The sequence below is a fragment of the Notolepis coatsorum genome (genome assembly GCF_963971535.1).
Source record: "Notolepis coatsorum genome assembly, chromosome: 6".
Taxonomy (NCBI): domain Eukaryota; kingdom Metazoa; phylum Chordata; class Actinopteri; order Aulopiformes; family Paralepididae; genus Notolepis; species Notolepis coatsorum.
The window spans coordinates 115,772,379-115,794,006 of NC_140170.1; the positions used below are offsets into that span (position 1 = coordinate 115,772,379).

Genomic DNA, 21,628 nt, shown 5'->3' on the forward strand with positions numbered 1-21,628 from the left:
GCAACGACCATGTGTAACGTACTCCAGAACATATGCCGTTGGTGACGATCATCATCATCATTAGGTGGCTTCTTCGTTCCAAAGGTTGCCTATCACTCTCCAACCCATTCTGTCCCCACTTCTTCTCTCCAACTCCGTGACTCCGCCTCTCACTCCGCTCCAATCACAGACGTCGTCTAACCAGCCTCTTCTTGGTCTTCCACTTCCTCTCTTTCCACCTTCCCCATCACCACCTTCTTGAACATCTCCCCGCTGGATCCTCTCAGAACATACCCGCACAACTCCATCTTTCTCTTTTTCAACCTCTCCAGCAGCTGTCCTCCTTGCATATCCGCTCTTCTCAGTACCTCCTCATTCTTGATCTTATCCTTCCATGTTATCTTCAGCATCTTCCTCAGCGTCCACATTTCAAAAGAGTCTATCATCCTCTTTGCCTCTTCATTCAGCGTCCATGCTTCTGCTCCGTATGAAAAGACTGACATAACATACGTTTCCAAAATCCTGGGCCCTCATTCATCAACGTGGACTTTGACCTTGACCTACTTCCACACGTAAGCACGGAATTTAGAACTAGCGCACGCACAGGGAAGTCGGCATTCATCACACGTGCGTAAGCAGGCTCTACGCACATCTGTCATGATGAATCCCACCTTGGCCCTGCGCCGCAGCTCGTGCACGCTTTCACGTATTTGCATACCAAAACCGCCCCGACCAACCAAATATGGTCAGGCCCTCCCCTTCAAATACCATGAGGGAATCCCTGTGCGTGGAATGTTGGAGGATGGCAAAGCGAACGAAAAAGAGAAACTACACAGACACCGAGGTGGAGGTCCTCGTAACGGAGGTGGATAAATAAAAGGCGGATTTGTAAACGGTGATGTCAGATATCAACGGCTCCCTAAGACCATTGCTGCAATTCTGCCTGGACAGCTCAAAATACTAATAAAGACCGTTCGTTGACCACTGTTTGGCGTTGGTTGTGTTGTGTGTCATTATAACCGTGCTGTACAATATGAATGCCTTTATTAGTTGTGTTCGATTGGCTATATGATTTTTAGAGGCATCTATTTTGTTGTCGGCTAATAAAGACCGCGCTGGAATATGACTGCCTTTTCCCGTGTTGTTTGATTAATACCCACGGATTAAAGTTCTCCTCAATTCTATTCCAAATCGCGATGGATCTCCCGTCAATTTTCTACCTGCTGCATGATTTCTAGAGGCATACTACTACAATCTATTTTGATGTCAGTATTGGGTAGCCTATATAAACAATATAATACGAGAGCATAATGAATCTCACTGCATGTATGATGTATCCTGCCTTTCAATACATGAACTTGAATTCCATCATATAGTCTGTCCACTATCTGCATGGTGTCATTGCAATGCGTTTTCTATTCTTTCTTGTACAGTAAAAAGGGGGAAGAACACTATATTCATATGACTTATTCTGCTTACAGCTTCGAAATTCCACTTGTTTCGTTTAACGTAAAGCCTTTTAAATATAATCAAAACGTTCCCGTGTTTCGGCGGTCTGTGCGCAAAATAATAACGAGTTGAGCTTTATGATTTATGATGAATTGAAAATGGGGGACCCTGATGTAAACAGGACGAAAGTTGGTCTGCATCCCCAATTAACAATTGTATGTACTGAGCTGTACTGTACTGTACCCATTCTGCAATCTGTTAATAAACTTTTCAATCAATCAATCAATCAAGCTACGCGGAGCGCAGTCAGTCAGTAGCCTACACCCCGTATATTCCGATAACGCTATATAAACCATGAATGAATGAATGAATGAGAACTTTATTAACAGATTGCAGAATGGGTACAGTACAGTACAGCTCAATACATACAATTGTTAAGGGGATGCAGACCAGAGAAAGACTTTCGTCTTGTTTACATCAGGGTCCCCCATTTTCAATTCATCGTAACATATATGACATGCTGCATTCATTCTGAGAGAAAGATCTATTATTCCAAATGCTATTTATAGGGTTTTGACCATAATTACACTACTGTTGCTATTTTACAATGAACTATAATGAACTACGGTTCATAGAACATCCAGTGTTATTATGCACAGAAGCTCATTTCCTTGTTGTAATAATATATTCTACCACTGGGCGCGAGGTACGCCAGGTCGCGTGTAGCTTTATGCCAAGCAAGCAGTGCAAAAATTTATCGTAGTGGCATGCAGTAATGCGCCTTTCATTTTCCGCCGCCCAGCGCCCAGGTCGCGCGGAAATAGGCTGTCTATTGCCATTCTCTTTGACAAACTCTAACCTTAACCAGCTCCTTAACAACGCCTAAACTTAACCGTTCTAACCTTAACCAACTCCGAAACCATGCCTAACCTTAACCATAGAAATTATATTGCCATTCTCTTTGACAAACTCTAACCTTAACCAGCTCCTTAACAGCGCCTAAACTTAACCGTTCTAACCTTAACCAACTCCGAAACAATGCCTAACCTTAACCTTAACCTTAACCATGCCTAACCTTAACCGGCGAAATAACCTTAACCGGCGAAATAATACACGTTAAAAAAAAATCACGTTAAAAAATATTTTCGATGGGATTCGAACTCGCCAGCAAACAAGCCATAGGATCCACAGCCATGTGTCCTTGCCAATTGAGCTATTGGTAGATACTGAATAAGGGGCGGTGACTTATATATATTGAGCTCCGCTCAAGGCGGGATCTCATGCGCATGCGCGGGCACCTCGCGCGAGCACGCCGGCGCACGCACGCACCTGAGCGAGCACGCCGCCGCCGGTGCACGCACGGTAGCATTTGTCTGAAAAGAAGGGCGCTTTACCGCACTAGCGTGCGGTGACGAATGCGGAAGCATTTTTGCACTGCTTGCTTGGCATTAACGTACAGGCCGCCAGGTCCGAAATGTGCGTAGATGTAAGCACGAAGTCAAGTTCAAGTTGAAGTTGATGAATCCCACTCTTTGCTTAGAAATGATCGTACGCACGGGTTACGCACAGATCTGTGCGTAGAACACGTTGATGCATGAGGGCCCTGGGCATTTGGAATAATAGATCTTTCTCTCAGAATGAATGCAGCATGTCATATATGTTACGATGAATTGAAAATGGGGGACCCTGATGTAAACAAGACGAAAGTCTTTCTCTGGTCTGCATCCCCTTAACAATTGTATGTATTGAGCTGTACTGTACTGTACCCATTCTGCAATCTGTTAATAAAGTTCTCATTCATTCATTCATTCATGGTTTACATAGCGTTATCGGAATATACGGGGTGTAGGCTACTGACTGACTGCGCTCCGCGTAGCTTGATTGATTGATTGATTGAAAAGTTTATTAACAGATTGCAGAATGGGTACAGTACAGTACAGCTCAGTACATACAATTGTTAATTGGGGATGCAGACCAACTTTCGTCCTGTTTACATCAGGGTCCCCCATTTTCAATTCATCATAAATCATAAAGCTCAACTCGTTATTATTTTGCGCAGACCGCCGAAACACGGGAACGTTTTGATTATATTTAAACGGCTTTACGTTAAACGAAACAAGTGGAATTTCGAAGCTGTAAGCAGAATAAGTCATATGAATATAGTGTTCTTCCCCCTTTTTACTGTACAAGAAAGAATAGAAAACGCATTGCAATGACACCATGCAGATAGTGGACAGACTATATGATGGAATTCAAGTTCATGTATTGAAAGGCAGGATACATCATACATGCAGTGAGATTCATTGTTCTTGTATATGCTCTCGTATTATATTGTTTATATAGGCTACCCAATACTGACATCAAAATAGATTGTAGTAGTATGCCTCTAGAAATCATGCAGCAGGTAGAAAATTGACGGGAGATCCATCGCGATTTGGAATAGAATTGAGGAGAACTTTAATCCGTGGGTATTAATCAAACAACACGGGAAAAGGCAGTCATATTCCAGCGCGGTCTTTATTAGCCGACAACAAAATAGATGCCTCTAAAAATCATATAGCCAATCGAACACAACTAATAAAGGCATTCATATTGTACAGCACGGTTATAATGACACACAACACAACCAACGCCAAACAGTGGTCAACGAACGGTCTTTATTAGTATTTTGAGCTGTCCAGGCAGAATTGCAGCAATGGTCTTAGGGAGCCGTTGATATCTGACATCACCGTTTACAAATCCGCCTTTTATTTATCCACCTCCGTTACGAGGACCTCCACCTCGGTGTCTGTGTAGTTTCTCTTTTTCGTTCGCTTTGCCATCCTCCAACATTCCACGCACAGGGATTCCCTCATGGTATTTGAAGGGGAGGGCCTGACCATATTTGGTTGGTCGGGGCGGTTTTGGTATGCAAATACGTGAAAGCGTGCACGAGCTGCGGCGCAGGGCCAAGGTGGGATTCATCATGACAGGTGTGCGTAGAGCCTGCTTACGCACGTGTGATGAATGCCGACTTCCCTGTGCGTGCGCTAGTTCTAAATTCCGTGCTTACGTGTGGAAGTAGGTCAAGGTCAAAGTCCACGTTGATGAATGAGGGCCCTGGTCTTCGTTTTCCAACTTATGTTTCTTCTCAATAATTCTTTATGGTTCCAGAATGCGCCTTTTGCAATTCCGGTTCTTCTCTTAATGTCCATGTTAGCTCTTCCACCTTCACTGATCCAGCTTCCAAGGTACATGTACTCCTTCACTTGTTCAAGTTTTTCTCCATCCACCTGTATTTTACAAACAGTTCCTGGTGTTTTTTCAATGATCATTACTTTAGTTTTCTTTGTGTTTAGCGACATTCCATAGTTTTTGCATTCGACATTCAGCTTATTCATTATGTCCTGTAGATCTTCTTGACAGTTACAGACTATAGCAGTGTTGTAACTGAGGGGTACAATTCCCTGACTGTATTAATCAAGTACTGATATCATTAAATCACTACCGACTTGTACATTACTGGCCAACACCGTACAAAGGTATTCTAGATGACGACACTCGCACAATAACAGGTTTTCCACACAAAATACTAGTTTACAATATTTATTACATAAAAGGGAATATTAGGTTACATCATATACTTTGCTTAGATTGCGCGTATAAGGCAAATAGAATGTGCAGGCAAATCAATAGTAAATATTCAGTAATTATCTAGGGATCTTCTGGGAAAGGGTGTACTACCGGTTGTAAGCCAGCAGAGGGGGCCAAAGCTCTATGCAAGTCCAGGGTTCAAGGAGGCGATGTCATCCCTGTGTGGTCAGCGGGGAGAGGCAACCTGATCCCAGGGTGCGCGCCTTGCAGGTGAAGGTAGAAGCCGTGGAGCCTCTGGTTCGACAGAGACTGGCTTGAATGTTGTCCCCACGGGCACGTGGATCCCACAGTAGCAGTGGGGTAGGCGGTTCTCTGTTCCAGCAGCTTGGTCAAAGCAATGAAGAATAATAATCCTTGCCCGGAGAGTGGCACTGCGGGCGGGTGTAAATCCCCCGTGGTGCTGCTGCTCCGGTGTAAATCCTCCGGTGCGGTAATGCACGGTTGGTCCTGACGTTACTATACTATTAGCACGGGCAATAAGTGCTCTATGTCGACGCACAATTACTCACTCCACGTGGTCTTTGACTCGTAATGAAGGTTTACTAATAAAATAGAGAACGATACGACAAACAGACGTATTTAGGATAACACGAGACTATATTGGGGCAATGCGAGCCCTGCTGTACCGCACGTTACGTAGTGGGTAAGGCTTTACTTGGTAACTGAACCAGACTGAACTGAAGACGAACTGAAGAGGAACTGCAAGGGAACTGCAAAAGGGGGTTCTACATTTCTTGCGCCATATATATATGTACCGTGAACAAATAGTACCTATCTCATTTCTGTCGCCTCTCGGTCTCGTAGCCGTGGGCGAAAGCGGGCATGTTTGGGCAAGTCCCGGCGGTAGCTTTCAAGTCAGCTCGAGGGGGTAAGGCTTTACTCGGTACCTGGCGCCAGGGGATCGCTTCCAATAGGGGAATGAATATTATGGTCTGTCCTGCTAGACTAAAGGGATATTCCGTGCATATTGTACAAAGAATATACAAGGGATATCAAACGATATACAGATATTATACATGGGATCTCAGGCAATAAATATATATATTCGGTTTAATCTGACCCTTTGTAACAAGTGTCATCCGCGTATCTTATATTGGTGATGTTCTCTTCGCCAAGTTTTACTCCTTTCCCTCCTCTCAGACCAAAGCAAAGCATCAAAAAACGACCCCCTCCCCCTTTCATGCATTCATGATGAAACATAATACCTATTATATACATTTGATTTGGAAATAGTAGAGTGTCCAGGCGAGCAACGACAACGCTTTTAGTCAAATGCTCCATAGCGCAGTTTCCTGGAATTAGCCAGGATCACTCTGAAACTATACTTATATTCACCACGGTATAACACGCGAATGTATACATGACATTTTTCTTTCTTTTTCACATATTGAACGATGGATAGTTGATGTCAAATGAGCCATAGTATTGTATCCATAGCTATAATATAGAATATAGATATAGCCCTGCAAACACTGCCACACATTCCTATCTCTTAGAGCGGTGGCGCAGTAGGAACAAAGATAGTCAAGTCAAGTCAAGAATTTTATTTGTCACGGCATACAAGCATACAGTGAAATGCGGGGGATCATGCATTTAGGCCCGCTGCGCTGAATGAGTTTTGTATCGCGTAATGTCAACATGGAATTAAGAAATATCAAAATAAAAGCACAAGTTGTTGAACTTGATCATGTATATTTATTAGAAAATGTACTATGTTATCAATACACATTTATAAAACTTTTTAAATTTTAGAATTTTTTCATTTGCCAATGCGCTGTCACCTACTCACGGCCCCACTTTGGGTCGCGACCCGTAGTTTGAGAACCGCTGAATTAGCTCATTCATTCATTCATTCATTCATTCACCCATTAGCTAGTTCATTCTTTCTCTCCTTCTTTCTTGTTAATTTTCTCTTCCTTCCTTCCTTCCTTCCTTCCTTCCTTCCTTCCTTCCTTCCTTCCTTCCTTCCTTCCTTCCTTCCTTCCTTCCTTCCTTCCTTCCTTCCTTCCTTCCTTCCTTCCTTCCTTCCCTCCTTCCTTCCTTCCTTCCTTCCTTCCTTCCTTCCTTCCTTCCTTCCTTCCTTCCTTCCTTCCTTCCTTCCTTCCTTCCTTCCTTCCTTCCTTTATTCCTTCCTTCCTTCCCTCTTTCCTACCTTTCCTTCCCCCTCCCTTACTTCATCCCCTGCTTTCTCCCAGCACTCTGTCACATCATCCATAGTGAAACCCACCTGTGCAGGCTTTGTCTCAATTCCAGAATATGAGCCTCGGTAGATGAAGACTTTGCCATCTCCGTCAAATGGTGCTCCAACAGCAATATCTGAAATGATAAAAAAAAATAAAAAATTGATAAGAACCATTAGTATTTAATGTGTGTTCCTAATGAGAATGAGTAGGATATTCACTTGTGTATTCAAAAAATTATTCAAACCTTTACAAACCTTAAACATTTAGACAGAACAAGTCACGAATAAGAATAACAAAACAAATTGCCTAAGAATAAGAATAGAATAAAATAGAATAAAAATAGAATAAAAGATACAGTAAATAAATACAGTAAAAATATACTGAGGTCTACAGTAGGTGTAGTATTGCACAGTGCTGTTTCAAAAGTAAGAGTCCAGGAAGATGGTAACGGTCACCCTGTGCTCAGTGATACAGTGAGGCACAGTGATGCATTGTATAGTCTGTGGCTGTTGGAATGAAGGACTGCCTGTGCTGTTCAGTGCTGCATTTAGGTAGTGTGAGCCTAGCATTGAACATGCTCCTCCTGTCAGCCAAGTCTCTGTATAGTGGGTGGGAGGGGTTTTCCCTGATGGCCTGGAGCTTAGCAAGGTTCCTCCTCTCCGCCACCCTCGCTAGAGAGTCCAGCTCCACCCCAACCACGCTACTGGCCTTCCTGACCAGCTTATCCAGCCTGTTTGTGTCCCCTTCTTTATTGCTACATTCTCCAGTCTAGACCCATTTGACAATTTATCTATTTCAAGCCCTCCCTCTTTTCTTGATCCTCCAATCACAATTGTTGCTGCCCTCAGAAAAAAACATTGTTTGTTGTGATTGGAGGATCAAGAAAAGAGGGCGGGTTTGAGATAGGTCAGTTCACTGGAGCAAAGTTAACTAAAATCCCTGGCTACATATTAAAATGCTACATTCATTATATTGTTTGTGATGATTATTCTCTCAATTGTTATTGTTATCAAAGCCATTTTAAAGTCAGCCAAAGCAAGCTCTACTTACCATTATTTGTCTCTCTCTTTGCGTGTGTGTGTGCGTTCACTATACTCTTGTATACACTCTCTGATTTGATTTGGAAAATAAAGTAATAATTGTTCACAAAGAAAAGAAAGAATGACATTCCATTTTACCTCCAAACCCATCCTGGTCCAGATCCCCTATGTTGCTGACCGTCATCCCAAACATAGAGTCATAGGTCCCGTTGAGACGGATGGGCCGTGCCTGGTCGTCCCAGTGACCGAAGGGGTTCAGGTACACATACACTGCCCCACCTATCTCTGCTTTGCGGTCAAAGAAGTTAGGAGCTCCCACAATCAGATCTGTCCAGCTGGAGAGGAGATAATAGTGAAGAGGAGAGGGGGGGGGGGGGGGGGGGGGGGGAGAAAAAGTGAGAGTGAGAGAGAGAGAGAGAGAGAGAGAGAGAGAGAGATAGAGAGAGAGAGAGAGATAGAGAGATAGAGAGAGGGTGACAGATAATATACCGTAAGAAGGTGATGGCTACAAATCAGTGGAGGTTATTGCATGACAACTAGTGAGGCAGTGCTTCACTAGTAATATACGGACAAAAAATATATATTATTATTAATATACATATATATTTTTATTTATTTATTATTATTATTATTATTTTTTTATTCAAAATGTTTTCCTCTGGCCGGCTAGGTGGCGCAGTGGGCTAGGCGCTCGCCACCAACGCAGGATATGCTGGGATCGAGCCCAGCTCTCGCCGTTGCTACCAGCTTGGCTGGTCGTTCTTACTAATACAATTGGCAGTATTAGGGGGTGGGAAGCTGGTGGATGGGGATCGGACGTTGTGGACAGCAACTCCTACAGGTCGGATGGTGCGCCTATGCAGTAGAATCAGGAAGCAACGGGGGCGGCGTGTCCCTCCCACGCAGACCCTCGCCGCTGAGAGATCGCGCTGTGCAGGTGAAAAGATGCGACGGCTGCCTCCTCGTGTACCGGAGGGGACACGTGATGCAAGGCTTCGTCCACATTGCAGCCGGCTTGTGGGAGGCATGGCCTAACAACGTTTGAGACAGGGGAGGCTAGAATTGGACAATACGAAATTGGGGAAGGGAGAAAAATAGAAAATGGGGAGAAAAAGTAGATAAAATAAATAATGTTTTCCCCTGTGAAAAAAACAATGCCAGTGAATACTTTTTTTCTTCAAAAATGTCCAAGTGACAGCTCTGAGCTCTCTGACCTGGCCTGATCCCATAACACATTTGATGGCCAGCTGTCCATCACTCACTGCAAAAAAAGTGCACGGGCTTGGCTTAAGAATATAATTATCCAATCAAATAGGGTATTTGAGTTTAAAAAAGGCAGGTAGTGAGGTTTAGCGCACTTGATTGATTGGCGTTCACGCCGTGCCACATTGTGTTGACAAACTTAAGATCCAATCAGAGATTGGCGCCAGCTAATGAGACAGCGCTGCGGCTGGACCCTATTTGCGCTATTTGTGCAATTTGCCTTGAAAGAGACTGACATAGAAAAGAAGAGATTAATTTGCCTAATATAATAATTCATATTTTAAGATCTTTATTCAATTGTTGAACTTCATCAACTTATTGTGCACTGCATCGTTTGATGATATATATATATATTTTTTTATCTCAGTTGAAGACAGTAGTGTAGTTCACGTGACCGTGCCGTCTTGGACTCTGTAAGCTAACTTGTTGTAGCTAGCTACTAGCTTAGCAAGCTAGTAGTTTAGTAAGCTCCTGTCCTGTCTTTCTCAATTTTTTCCCCCAAAGTCATCGAAACGTTCGCCCAGAGGAAGAACCGCTGTGCTGCCTTCCTCTTCATGTGAGCAGCACACAGCTTTGGTGAGTGAGTGCTACTGCTTTCTGCGGACATTTCGAGACTATCTTAGTTGGCAACTTGGTCCATATATGGCCATTATGCGAGTGCGTGACGCTAGGAATTCCCCTCTGCAGTCTGCAAGCATTTGGGCTATTGGGTCTGTGCTAAATGACACAGTGAGTGCAGAGGTTTTCTAGCATCAAATGTTGTTTGTAGGCCTGTTTGAAGTGTGAGATGGAGGTTATTGCTCTGATGTGGAATGGGATCTCGTTCCAGATTTTGCTGTTTGTGTGGAAGAATGATCTTAGTCCATAATTATTTGTGTAAACCGGTACTGGAATGAGTGCATGTGGGATTGATGTGGTGATGTTCTTGACTTGTAGCCTATTGTGTCTTGGCAGTAAAGCTGTGAGTGTTGGGGAAGTGTTATGAAAGTGAGGTGTGTGTCAAGAGTTACTCCAAGGTATTTATTACTAGTGCCTGTTGTCTTTAACTGTAGTGTCTGTCTGCTGTCTTCATAACCACACTGTGTCTGTACTTAAATCAAATCAAATCAAATTTATTTGTAAGGCCCGACAACACACGTTAATGTCCCCATGGGCCGGACACGTCTTCTTTAAACAAGTCAAGAAGAAACATAACAATAAGTCAAGGACAAAATAAGAACACCATAAGGTGCAACAAATTTAAAATAAATGCAAATAAATGAATGCAATGCGAACACTCCCAGACATACCCTGCACGAAGGTAAGGAAAAACTCACTAAAACCTAACAATAGGGAAAAAATTCTTTATTACATTTTTTTTTATCTCTCCCGTCCTCCCCAATTTTTTAACTCACCAGCCACTACTGACACACACATTGGGTGATGTTTTATAAATATAATATAATATAATAATTTGTGCTTCACCAAAAGATTTGGTCAGCAGCCGCCACTGCTACAAATGGAGAGCTAACGGTAGGCCTATGTCTGAGATTCCAAATAATAATTGTCCTCAAGCACCCACGTATTCCTTTTTGCATTATCAGGGCTGACTTTCCCAAACGCTCTATAGCTATCTTTATTATTCTATTCAACTGAATCATGACGGCACTCAGGTGAGCAGAGCACCGAGATCCTTTTGGGAAACTTGACCCGACCCGGTCTGATGTTACCATGGCATAGATGATCTCTAATGCTCACCATCTTACACCATCACCAAACAGTGAGATTCTGCCTCACCAGCCTCCTACCTACAGCTAGGCTGCTACAGTTAGGTTCATACCTACAGTTAGATACCTGCAGTTAGGCTCCTACAGTTAGGCTCCTACCTACAGTTACAGTAGGTACCTACAGTTATGCTCCTACCTACAGTTAGGTGCCTACAGTTAGGCTCCTACCTACCTATAATTTAGCTAGAACCTTTGATCCCATTTTAGCAACTCCTAGTTATAGTTGTTCAAGGGGAATAATAAAATAAAATAAAAGAACATCAACATAAAAAAAAATTAAAATAAAAACAGGGTGGCTGGGTGGCGTAGCGGAGATTGCGCTCATCACCAATGCAAGAGTCGTCATACTATCTCAATTGGCAGAGGTAGCGGGTGGAAAGTTGATGGGTGGGGATTGGACGTTGTGGACAGCGACTCCTACAGGTCGGTTGGGTGACTCCTGTACAGCAGAGACAGGAAGTATCGGGGGCAGCGTGAGCCTCCCACGCGTTACTCCTCGCCACTGAGAGTCCGCGCTGTCTGGTGAAAAGATGCAACAGGCTGCCTCCTCGTGTACCGGAGGGGACACGTGATGCAAGGCTTCTATCCTCACTACAGCCGACCAGTGGGAGGCATAGTCTAGCAACGTTCAAGACAGGGGAGGGGAGAATTGAAGGGGAGAATTGGCGATACGAAATTGGGATGGGAGAAAAAATTGAAAATAAGGAGAAAAAGTGGATAAAAAAAAAAAAAAAAAACATAAAAAAAAACAGCCATGGGTTCCAGGGGTTCTCTGGGGTTCTCTGGGGTCATGAAACTAGCTGACAACCTAAATAACCAGGTGAACTTTCCATTCAGACCCAAACTAGAGACACCCAGGGTTGTCATCCGGCCAACAGCAGCCCCCTCACCCGTCACTGTTGAGGTCCGCGGTGGCCACTGAGTACCCGAAGGAGGACGCCAGCTCCTCCCCCCAGAAGATGTGCTGCGGCACCAGCCGGTACACGTTGTCCTTGTGCAGGAGCACCACCGCCCCCGTGTGGTTGGCCCGCGGCGCCCCCGCCACGAAGGTCAGCTCTCCCAGGCTCATAATCCCCATGGCTGAGTCCACAGAGAATCCTGCAGGAGCAAGGGAGGAAGGAACAAGGGATAAAAGAGGTGGAGGAGGAGGAGGAGGAGGAGGAGGAGGAGGAGGAGGAGGAGGAGGGAGAGTCAGGGGTTAATATGGAGCATACAGACTCATCTCCCCTCTCTGCCGCATGTTCCTCCCCATCCTCTTACTAATGAAATGTGCGCCTTAAGTGACTATTGATTTCATGCCAAACCTGTGATGTGTGTAAATGGCATGTATGCCGTGATGTGTGTAAACGGCGTGTACGCCGTGTCTGCTGGTGGAGGGGTGTGCTCCCCAGCGGAGAGGGGAGTGTGTTTGGTTGAAGGGAAGATGCTGTTGTGTGCGGTATATGAAGAGAGAGGCTTGGGCTAATGTCTCAGGAGATCCATGGGACCACTGCAGCACATAAGTATCCTCTGACGGATGCATGTAAACACGCTGGTTGGACATTAATCCGATTTATGGCCTAAAGAGACTCACCCTCCCTTTGTGTGTGTGTGTGTGCATGCGTGTGCGTGTGTGTGTGTGTGTGTGCGTGTGTGTGTGTGTGTGTGTGTGTGTGTGTGTGTGTGTGTGTGTGTGTGTGTGTGTGTGTGTGTGTGTGTGTGTGTGTGTGTGTGTGTGTGTGTGTGTGTGTGTGTGCAAGGGAATGCGAGGATGTGCCTGCATACAAATCAGATGGGTGGGGGAGGACAGAAGAGGACGGGGGGAGAGAGGGAACTGTACTGTGCTTGTGGGATGACATGAGTGTATTAAAAATGGAACATTGTCTCAGCAAGCTGTGAAAAATATCACACTGCATAAAATCTTTCACATAGACAGAACAAAATAGAAGCAACATGTAAGCATCTCAATAGCCCAGCAAGCATGGGAGTAAAAAGTAAAGGTAATCTATGTGGACGGGGGTGGTCTGTTAGTCCTGAGTCAACATGCAGAAGGAGGCTTTTGGAAGACAAACAGAGACAGGCAAACAGAGAGCTGCTCCAGGGTGGCAGGTGTGGAATGCAACAGTGTCCATCACAGCTCCTGTAAAGAGACAGGGAAGAGCTGCTTCTTCTGACACGCAGGGCTCATCCCCTCCATCGCAGAGAGGACTTTGTGGGGCTTTTACCACACAAGCTGTAACCGCTAGACTGTCTCTGTAAATCTAAACAGGGAATGGAAGCTTTTATCCTTGCTAGGTTCTAAAAGGGATGTGTGTCTAGCTTCAGCCTAACAAGTGTGGGGCCCACTGCAGCCTAAATAGATTGTATTGTGATACTGGTTGTGTTATTTTGGGACTTGTGCAACCTAAGGTCAGTGGAGATTGTGGAAAAGCCATATGAGTTGAATTGTCTTAAGTTAGATGTGGCTACATTGTGTGTAGAAAGTATTTTCCTCTCAATATGTCATCAATCATTAATGTGCAACAGCTGTATTTAATTTGTATTTGTAATCCATTGCAACAAAGTAATCTCCCCATGGGGACAATGAAGTTCTTCTTATCTAATCGTATCTTATAATTGGAGCTAGTGCTACTTGGCATACTGTACCACCAAGACACTCCGTCCTGGCCCAGCCAACTTGGTTTCATATCCAACAATAGTCAAATATTATGAATATAATTTGAGTAAAATATCTGCCTAAAATCCTGCATTTGCTTTGATTCTACTGCAATATGGCAAATACGTTGCCGCTATTGTGACTTATTTTATAAAAGGGAAAAACTGGACACCAGGAGGTGTCCAAGATTATAATGATTATAATTCATTAAAATGTAATTCTTCCATATTAGAACTTGCTACAGCTCTGTCTGTCTTCTAGTAATCGTGCATATGCAGTGAATCATTTGGTTAGGATCGATGGAGGCATGCAAGTTATAATTGATCATAAGTCATGTGGTCATTAGTGCTGTGAAGGGAACAGCATATTATGATGAGCGGAGGGTAAGTAGGTTGGTAGGATGTGAATAGAGGGATTTAGAGTAGATCCACACATGGTTAATAAGAAGAAACAATTGACCCCGCAAAAACGTTATTGATTAGAAGAATCCATTAGACCACCAGTGTAGCTGTGCGCTGTAGTTTTTTCTATATCTAGAATGAAAAGAACAACAGCTTAGTTCTTAAACAGGTGCGAAAATGCAGACGAGACTATCTACTGTGGTTAATCAGACAGTCTATAATTACCCATTGAGAAAAAAGCATCTACCTGTACAGTGTATGATTATTAAACAAAATATTGTTGAATTATTTAAAGAAGAAGAAAAAAACATAAAAAAGGATTTAAAAGAAAAGGTTAACATTAAAACATTGGGTAGATGATTTCATCTTTCTAGTTATTGGCTCAGTCTGGTAAAGTGATTAGAGTTTGACAACCACCACCAAGATACCCTGGACAGCTCCACACGGACTGGACAAACACATGCAGCCCGACAGACTCATTAACAGACTACATATAGACTATACAGACAACAGAGACCCACACAGGTATTTCACACGTTCACCGTGCTGCTACTCAAAGTGACAACCATCGCTACGCTGCCATCAAATCAGTGGCTAATGCCTTGACTTTGATTCATACAAACCTGAAGCACAGACCTAGTAAATATACATTATCACTGGGGAAAAACTCCATTTGACAATGAAAATACCGTAAGAGTCAAAGTACATGGTGCAAGGATGGTTGTCGCTTTAATATTCATAGCAGCAAAGGTGGAAAAGCCCAAAGTTCCACACACAACCTAAATAGAGACACCAGTTGAAGTTAGCACAAAGGGTAAAGGTCAAGGGGAGGACGGAAAAGACGGTGAGACTATAATGCCACTACAAGCTCAGTCCGGTTCAGACGACAGACACCTCACGCCTACAAACCTAGGTAGCTATTATGAGCTACGTCCTGAAACGCGCTGGACCGGTGGGAGGGCTCCATAGTTTTGTACAGCAGTGCATCTTCAACAGGGCTAGCCATGAACAAGAGCCCTATGGGGCCCCGGGTGAAACAAAAACAGAGGGAGAAAGAGAGGGAGAGAGGAGTGAGGGGGGGAGCGGAGGGGTGGTGGAATGGTGAGGGAAAAAGAGTGAAAAGAAAGAAGAGGGGGAGAAAGGGAGTGCAGGTGAGAATGGCTGTGATTGGTTGGTGTTTTGTCATGCTGGTACCTCAGTTTGTCCTCTCTGGAGACCCACTGAGTACCTGGCGGAAAGACGACAAGACCGTCTCAGGCTGTACCCAGAGTCCCTTTTGCTGCATGGTAAATATGTCCCTCGTCAGATTGTTTTCAAACTAAATATATCCCCCTATTCAATTTAGATGGGAGATGTGTAAATGAACACGCTGACTACCTCTTGGGATCAAAATATTTATGTTCCGTCAGCCCTCGGACCAGAAAGAGCTCTGAATGTTTTCGACGTCCACCCACATTCATATGGGCCAGAGACAAGCCCCAAAGAATAAAGTAGTAAACAGAAACCCCTTCTCTATCCCTCTTCTCTGAGCCGGTCAAGACCAGTTTGGGAGTTGGTCCTACTGTAGCTGGCCCTAGGGTAGAACTGGCAGCCATATCTGGGGTATTTTGGGTACAGTCTGAGGTCCTGTTGCCATTCTATGGCCCTCTATCTCTCTCTCTCCTGTGCGCAGGCAGCAGTGAGCAGGGAGGGTCGAGTCCTACCCAGGTAGCTATGGTAGGGCACAGGGATCAGCTGGGCATTCAGCTGTTTCTGGTCAGCCACCTCGTAGGGCCCGTCATCATATAAACCCATATCCAACAGGGTCTGGTTTATGAGCTGGACACGCATTTCACCTGGAAAGGAGACATGTGAAGCCACAGCAAGGCGGACAGCCATTCATACGGTCTCATTCGTTCTTGTTCACAAAACACAGAGAAACATACAGACATAGACACACCGTTCTCTCTCTCTCTTGCACTCTCTCTCTCTCACACTCTCTCGCTCTCTCTCTCACACTCTCATACACCAAACGCACATGAAAATGCAAACAGAATGCACAAACTGTAGATCTACACATGCAGTTACATACAGTGATAAAATAAGATGCACATTGAACAAAAAGCTTCAAATGTCATATGTTAATTGTGGCATAAGAATACATTATAGGGTAATCCATAACTCCACTAGTATTGATCATTTCTGTCAGGTCATAACAATACTATACATCAGCGCAGCCCAGTAAAGGTTTACTGCTCTGGATCAATCCCAGCACAATCTTTGATTAACCAACATCGATCTGGATTCCTGCCGCACGCAATCAGCAGATTGGCTTATAAATCAATTACATATTGTTTATCCTGTGATAGAAACTCAATGGTATGGATAGTAGAATTAGCTAGCGTTGTTTTGAATGGACATTTGACAAGGATTAGCTTTTTTTTGTATTCCAGTTAGCTGTGAGATGACTGCCTCTCAAAAGGTTTGTTGATTCCAGTTCATCTATAAGACCTGACTGCCTTGCAAATCATACAGAATCATACAGAATCATGCTGAGAATGAGTCTGACTCTGAATAATAAACACTGCATGGACTTGATGCAGTGTGCTACTATGTCATGGACCATGTATACCATCCTCACTATTATTACTGACTGATTGAATCCTGCCATTCACTACTATTATCACTATTACTACTATGTTCTATATTCATTACTATCACTATTACTCGTCTGCCTACACCACATCAAAATGGCCACTGTGAAAAGGGCCTATACAGATATTTGGCCAGTTTTACAAACTAGGTTAAGCCTAGAATAGGACATTGTACCCAATGTCGTTATAGCCACAATACCTTTCCAGTTGTAGGTACCCGGAGCCCCAAAAAGGATGAAGTTGTTGTCTGGTGTGAAGCTGACAGAAAGGCCTTGCTGACAGAAGCCAAACTGCTCGTGTCCCTGCGGCCGGCCCTCGCAGAACTTCCATTCTCCTCCGTCCAGATCGTCTCGCTCCGTCAGGTCCTCACTGAGGACGTAGCAACGCCCAATTGGGTCTCGTGTCTCCGAGGGCTGGGACACGCGCTGCCGCAACTCATACAGGTGGGCGCAGGCCTGGGGAGGACAACACTTTGTTTTTTTTGTGACCAACTTTTTATTTTGTCTTTTTTTAAAACAAGTTCAGAGGAAGGACATTCACATCAGCATTTCATATTAATTCACACAGTGGCATAAAAAGTGTCTTTTCAGTATAGATTGTCCGTCAGTATATTCATATACTGTGTAGCCTGCCTGTTGCAGTTGTGACAGTCTTTTCCTCCGTTCTGGCGGTCCTGTGGCTGCGAGACAGCCCAGGTCGCTTCTTAACCCCACTCCCAGCCCCCCGGGTTTGCATAGACATTTTAGGAGAAGGGGAAACCTTGATGCATACATGTATAGGATACTCTTAATTAGAAAAGAAATCATAATTATGTTTGTTAGATAACCAAGTAATAGGGAAAAATACAATACAATTTAGAAACAACAAGGACAGTTTCCAACGGTAAATATTGAGACTATGGGGTGGTTTCCATCTCATTACGAGCATTTTCTTTGCTGCCGTTAAACCGGCCAGAAACACTCTCTTTTTGTGAGGTGTTAATTTTAGAGATGAATCATCATTTAATAATAAAATGTGTGGCAAACAAGGTATGTTTATCTCCGTTATATTAGTGAGAAATAATGCAACCTTGGCCCAAAAAGCGAGTACTCCTGGACATTCCCACATCATATACACTTTGTGTTCGTTTATTTTACTAGTGGCTCAGGAGGTAGAGCGGTCATCTGGTGATCTGAAGGTTCCCGGTTCTATTCCGGCTCCTTCTGACTTCTGCACTAGGCTAGTTCCTGATCATACAGTGTTCTGCACTAGGCTAGTTCCTGATCATACAGTGTTCTGCACTAGGCTAGTTCCTGACCATACAGTGTTCTGCACTAGGCTAGTTCCTGACCATACAGTGTTCTGCACTAGGCTAGTTCCTGACCATACAGTGTTCTGCACTAGGCTAGTTCCTGACCATACAGTGTTCTGCACTAGGCTTGTTCCTGATCATACAGTGTTCTGCACTAGGCTAGTTCCTGACCATACAGTGTTCTGCACTAGGCTAGTTCCTGACCATACAGTGTTCTGCACTAGGCTAGTTCCTGACCATACAGTGTTCTGCACTAGGCTAGTTCCTGATCATACAGTGTTCTGCACTAGGCTAGTTCCTGACCATACAGTGTTCTGCACTAGGCTAGTTCCTGACCATACAGTGTTCTGCACTAGGCTAGTTCCTGACCATACAGTGTTCCGCACTAGGCTAGTTCCTGACCATACAGTGTTCCGCACTAGGCTTGTTCCTGATCATACAGTGTTCTGCACTAGGCTAGTTCCTGACCATACAGTGTTCCGCACTAGGCGTGTTCCTGACCATACAGTGTTTTGCACTAGGCTAGTTCCTGACCATACAGTGTTCCGCACTAGGCTTGTTCCTGATCATACAGTGTTCCGCACTAGGCTAGTTCCATCCTGACCATACAGTGTTTTGCACTAGGCTAGTTCCTGATCATACAGTGTTCTGCACTAGGCTTGTTCCTGATCATACAGTGTTCCGCACTAGGCTTGTTCCTGATCATACAGTGTTCCGCACTAGGCTTGTTCCTGATCATACAGTGTTCCGCACTAGGCTAGTTCCTGACCATACAGTGTTTTGCACTAGGCTTGTTCCTGACCATACAGTGTTTTGCACAAGGCTAATATTGACCGTTTGCTAATCATTTAGGATGATCTTATTCAAATGTTTTACTCACAGAGAAAAAAATCTACACATTATAAATCATTTGAACATTTAATGGCAGACTTTCATAAAGCTGCCATGATGTCATGTGGGTTATGTAAGGAGTCCACAGGGCCACATGCACAAAGCATTGTTCTTCCACGGTCAGAGGCAGCCGGCTTCTAGCCATTACTGTCCTGTCTTTGGCAACACTACTGTCAGTACCACACCAGCAACCAACTAACATTAGCACAGCTAATGTGTTGTGGTCCACGTTCAAACCATCAGAGTAATGGTATGGTGTTACCAAGACAGGAGGATAATCGCTAGAAGGCATCCATGTTAGCTGGCTGCCTCTGACCACGGAAGAACAATGATCTGTGTGAGTTGCATTGTGGACTCCTCACAGGACCCACATGATGTCAGCTTTATGAAGGTCTGCCATTATGGTCTAAAGATTTGCATTACCTCTGTGTCAGAGATTACATTTATCAGAGATAATATCATCTGAGACATCTCTGTGAAACACAAGGTTGCAAAGCTTTTCCCCTTTGGAAACAGGAAGCCAACTGTAGGATGGGGGTGTGTGCTGGCAGTTTCTGGCACTAGTATAACCGCAGCGTCTTTACTTACCACCACTTTGCCCCCTATGCCTTGGCTTTTCACTGTGACTCCTAGCCATTGGTTGTCCTTGCTCTCTCTGTCCAGATTCACTGAGAAAAGGAAAATTAAGTGGGAATTACAGTGGTCCCATGCTAAGAAAGCAACCTGAAACTGGTTTACAATCAGAAACTAGTTTACCACCAGAAACTGGTTTACCATAAGGCATAGTGGTTTGTTGTACAAATCGAGAACTACTGTGCCCAAGGGAATTCAGTGTTTTCTAACAAAAATTATAATTATATACGATATCAATAATGTATGAAATGATAAAGTGAGGGTTGTGATAAATTGTAAAACAAAAACAAATAAGTGAAAACAGAGAGACACAATTTACCTATCTCAAACTAAACTCTGCCCTCTTTTAATGATCCTCCAATCACAACTGTTGCTTTCCTCTCACTAACTAAGTCCATTTTCCAGCCCTAAAATTATATTACTCAGTGCTTACTGGGAGTTGACACAAATGGCCAATATTTCAAGATTTGAGTCATGACACTAAGTTTAAAGCAAAGGATAATCTCAATAGTAAACACGATAAAGGGAATTGTGGTCAGGGAAGGGTTAACATGAATATAAATATAATTTTAATAACTCACCATCTCCGTCGATATCCACTCTCTCACAGTCATACTCCTCTGGTGTGACCGGACACTTGAAGAGCGCCCCCGGTCGACTGCCCGCCAACTGGCCCTTTCCAGCGGCCTGGGGTGCCCCTACCAGGATCCTGAGGGAACAATATACAAACATTGCTATGGTGAACGGTTTCTTAAACGATGGGCTGGAACCCAAGTTGGCTCACTGGCCTACTTCCATAGTCCCCAGCAAAGTTCCTGCTATACAGGTACAAGAACTGCAGAGTGGAAGACTATAGTGGGCATGTGCTATAATTCTAGCTACAGCAGCTACAGTATGTATAAAGTGAGGGCATGTTTTTATATATTTGAAAAAGACCGGAAGGGTCGAAACGTCGTACAATCTGTTAAACCCTGCTTTGTTCATGTACTACTGTTTTTACAGTTTGGCTCAGCACCAAGAAACGGAGGATGTGCGTTATTATATATTTCTTTAAAGTGAGGGCATCACCATAGATTCTAATCCATTATGATCAAATTGCACAGAAAAATCATGGGTATGGTATGAAAAATGTGAAGCCGACCACACACTGCTGGTGCTGGGGGCACAAACGATTAAATATCACCTGCTCCTCTGCTATTTCAGTTGTGACGTTTCACACAACAAGCTCAGTCTGCCACAGTTACCATTGCAGTACATACAACCATGATATGACTGCTGGATTATGGTGCAGCCGTGACCTGGCACTAAGGTCATGGGTTCAGATCCCAGTGAGAACACCTCAAATACACCATAATGTAAAGGTACCATCAGAATATGCTCCAAATGGTCCCCAGGACGCAAAGGCTGAAGTAGCTACAGCGCACAAGTATTGTTAGATATCGTTGATTATGATTATGATGAGTCAGTGTTATCTTTTCCTACTGTTTCCTTTCAGTCTATAGTAACTGGGAAAAGTTTTATTTTCAGTGGGGTGGGTGCTGATATTTTGGGGGTAGAGGCACTGCCCTCTGCCTTATTAGGAGTGGCTGATCCAGGCCAGGGGGCTATTTAAAAACCCACCGTTGAGCTACATTCCACCCAACGCTGTCAGCCATGTCACAGGCATGAAAGCGAGACACAGGAAAATACAGAGGGAGAGGATAAGAGAAAGGAGAGAGAAAGAGAGAGAGAGAGAGAGAGAGAGAGAGAGAGAGCACAAGAGAGAGAGAGAGAGAGAAATAGAGAGAGAGAGAGAGAGAGAGAGAGAGAGAGAGAGAGAGAGAGAGAGAGA

At 44.0% G+C, this 21,628-nt stretch overlaps 1 protein-coding gene across 1 annotated transcript in view; it reads right to left on the reverse strand.

The window, feature by feature from the left end:
* Positions 1–21,628, reverse strand: part of itga7 (integrin, alpha 7) — a 107,442-nt gene that overhangs the window by 21,259 nt on the left and 64,555 nt on the right. The window contains exons 2-9 of the mRNA XM_084317573.1: positions 20,379–20,506; positions 19,753–19,832; positions 17,182–17,437; positions 16,053–16,184; positions 15,259–15,366; positions 12,204–12,411; positions 8,423–8,619; positions 7,289–7,377 (exon numbers count right to left, since the gene is read on the reverse strand). Of these exons, the coding sequence (XP_084173699.1) occupies positions 7,289–7,377; positions 8,423–8,619; positions 12,204–12,411; positions 15,259–15,366; positions 16,053–16,184; positions 17,182–17,437; positions 19,753–19,832; positions 20,379–20,506 (1,198 nt within the window). The remainder of the gene's footprint in view (positions 1–7,288; positions 7,378–8,422; positions 8,620–12,203; positions 12,412–15,258; positions 15,367–16,052; positions 16,185–17,181; positions 17,438–19,752; positions 19,833–20,378; positions 20,507–21,628) is intronic.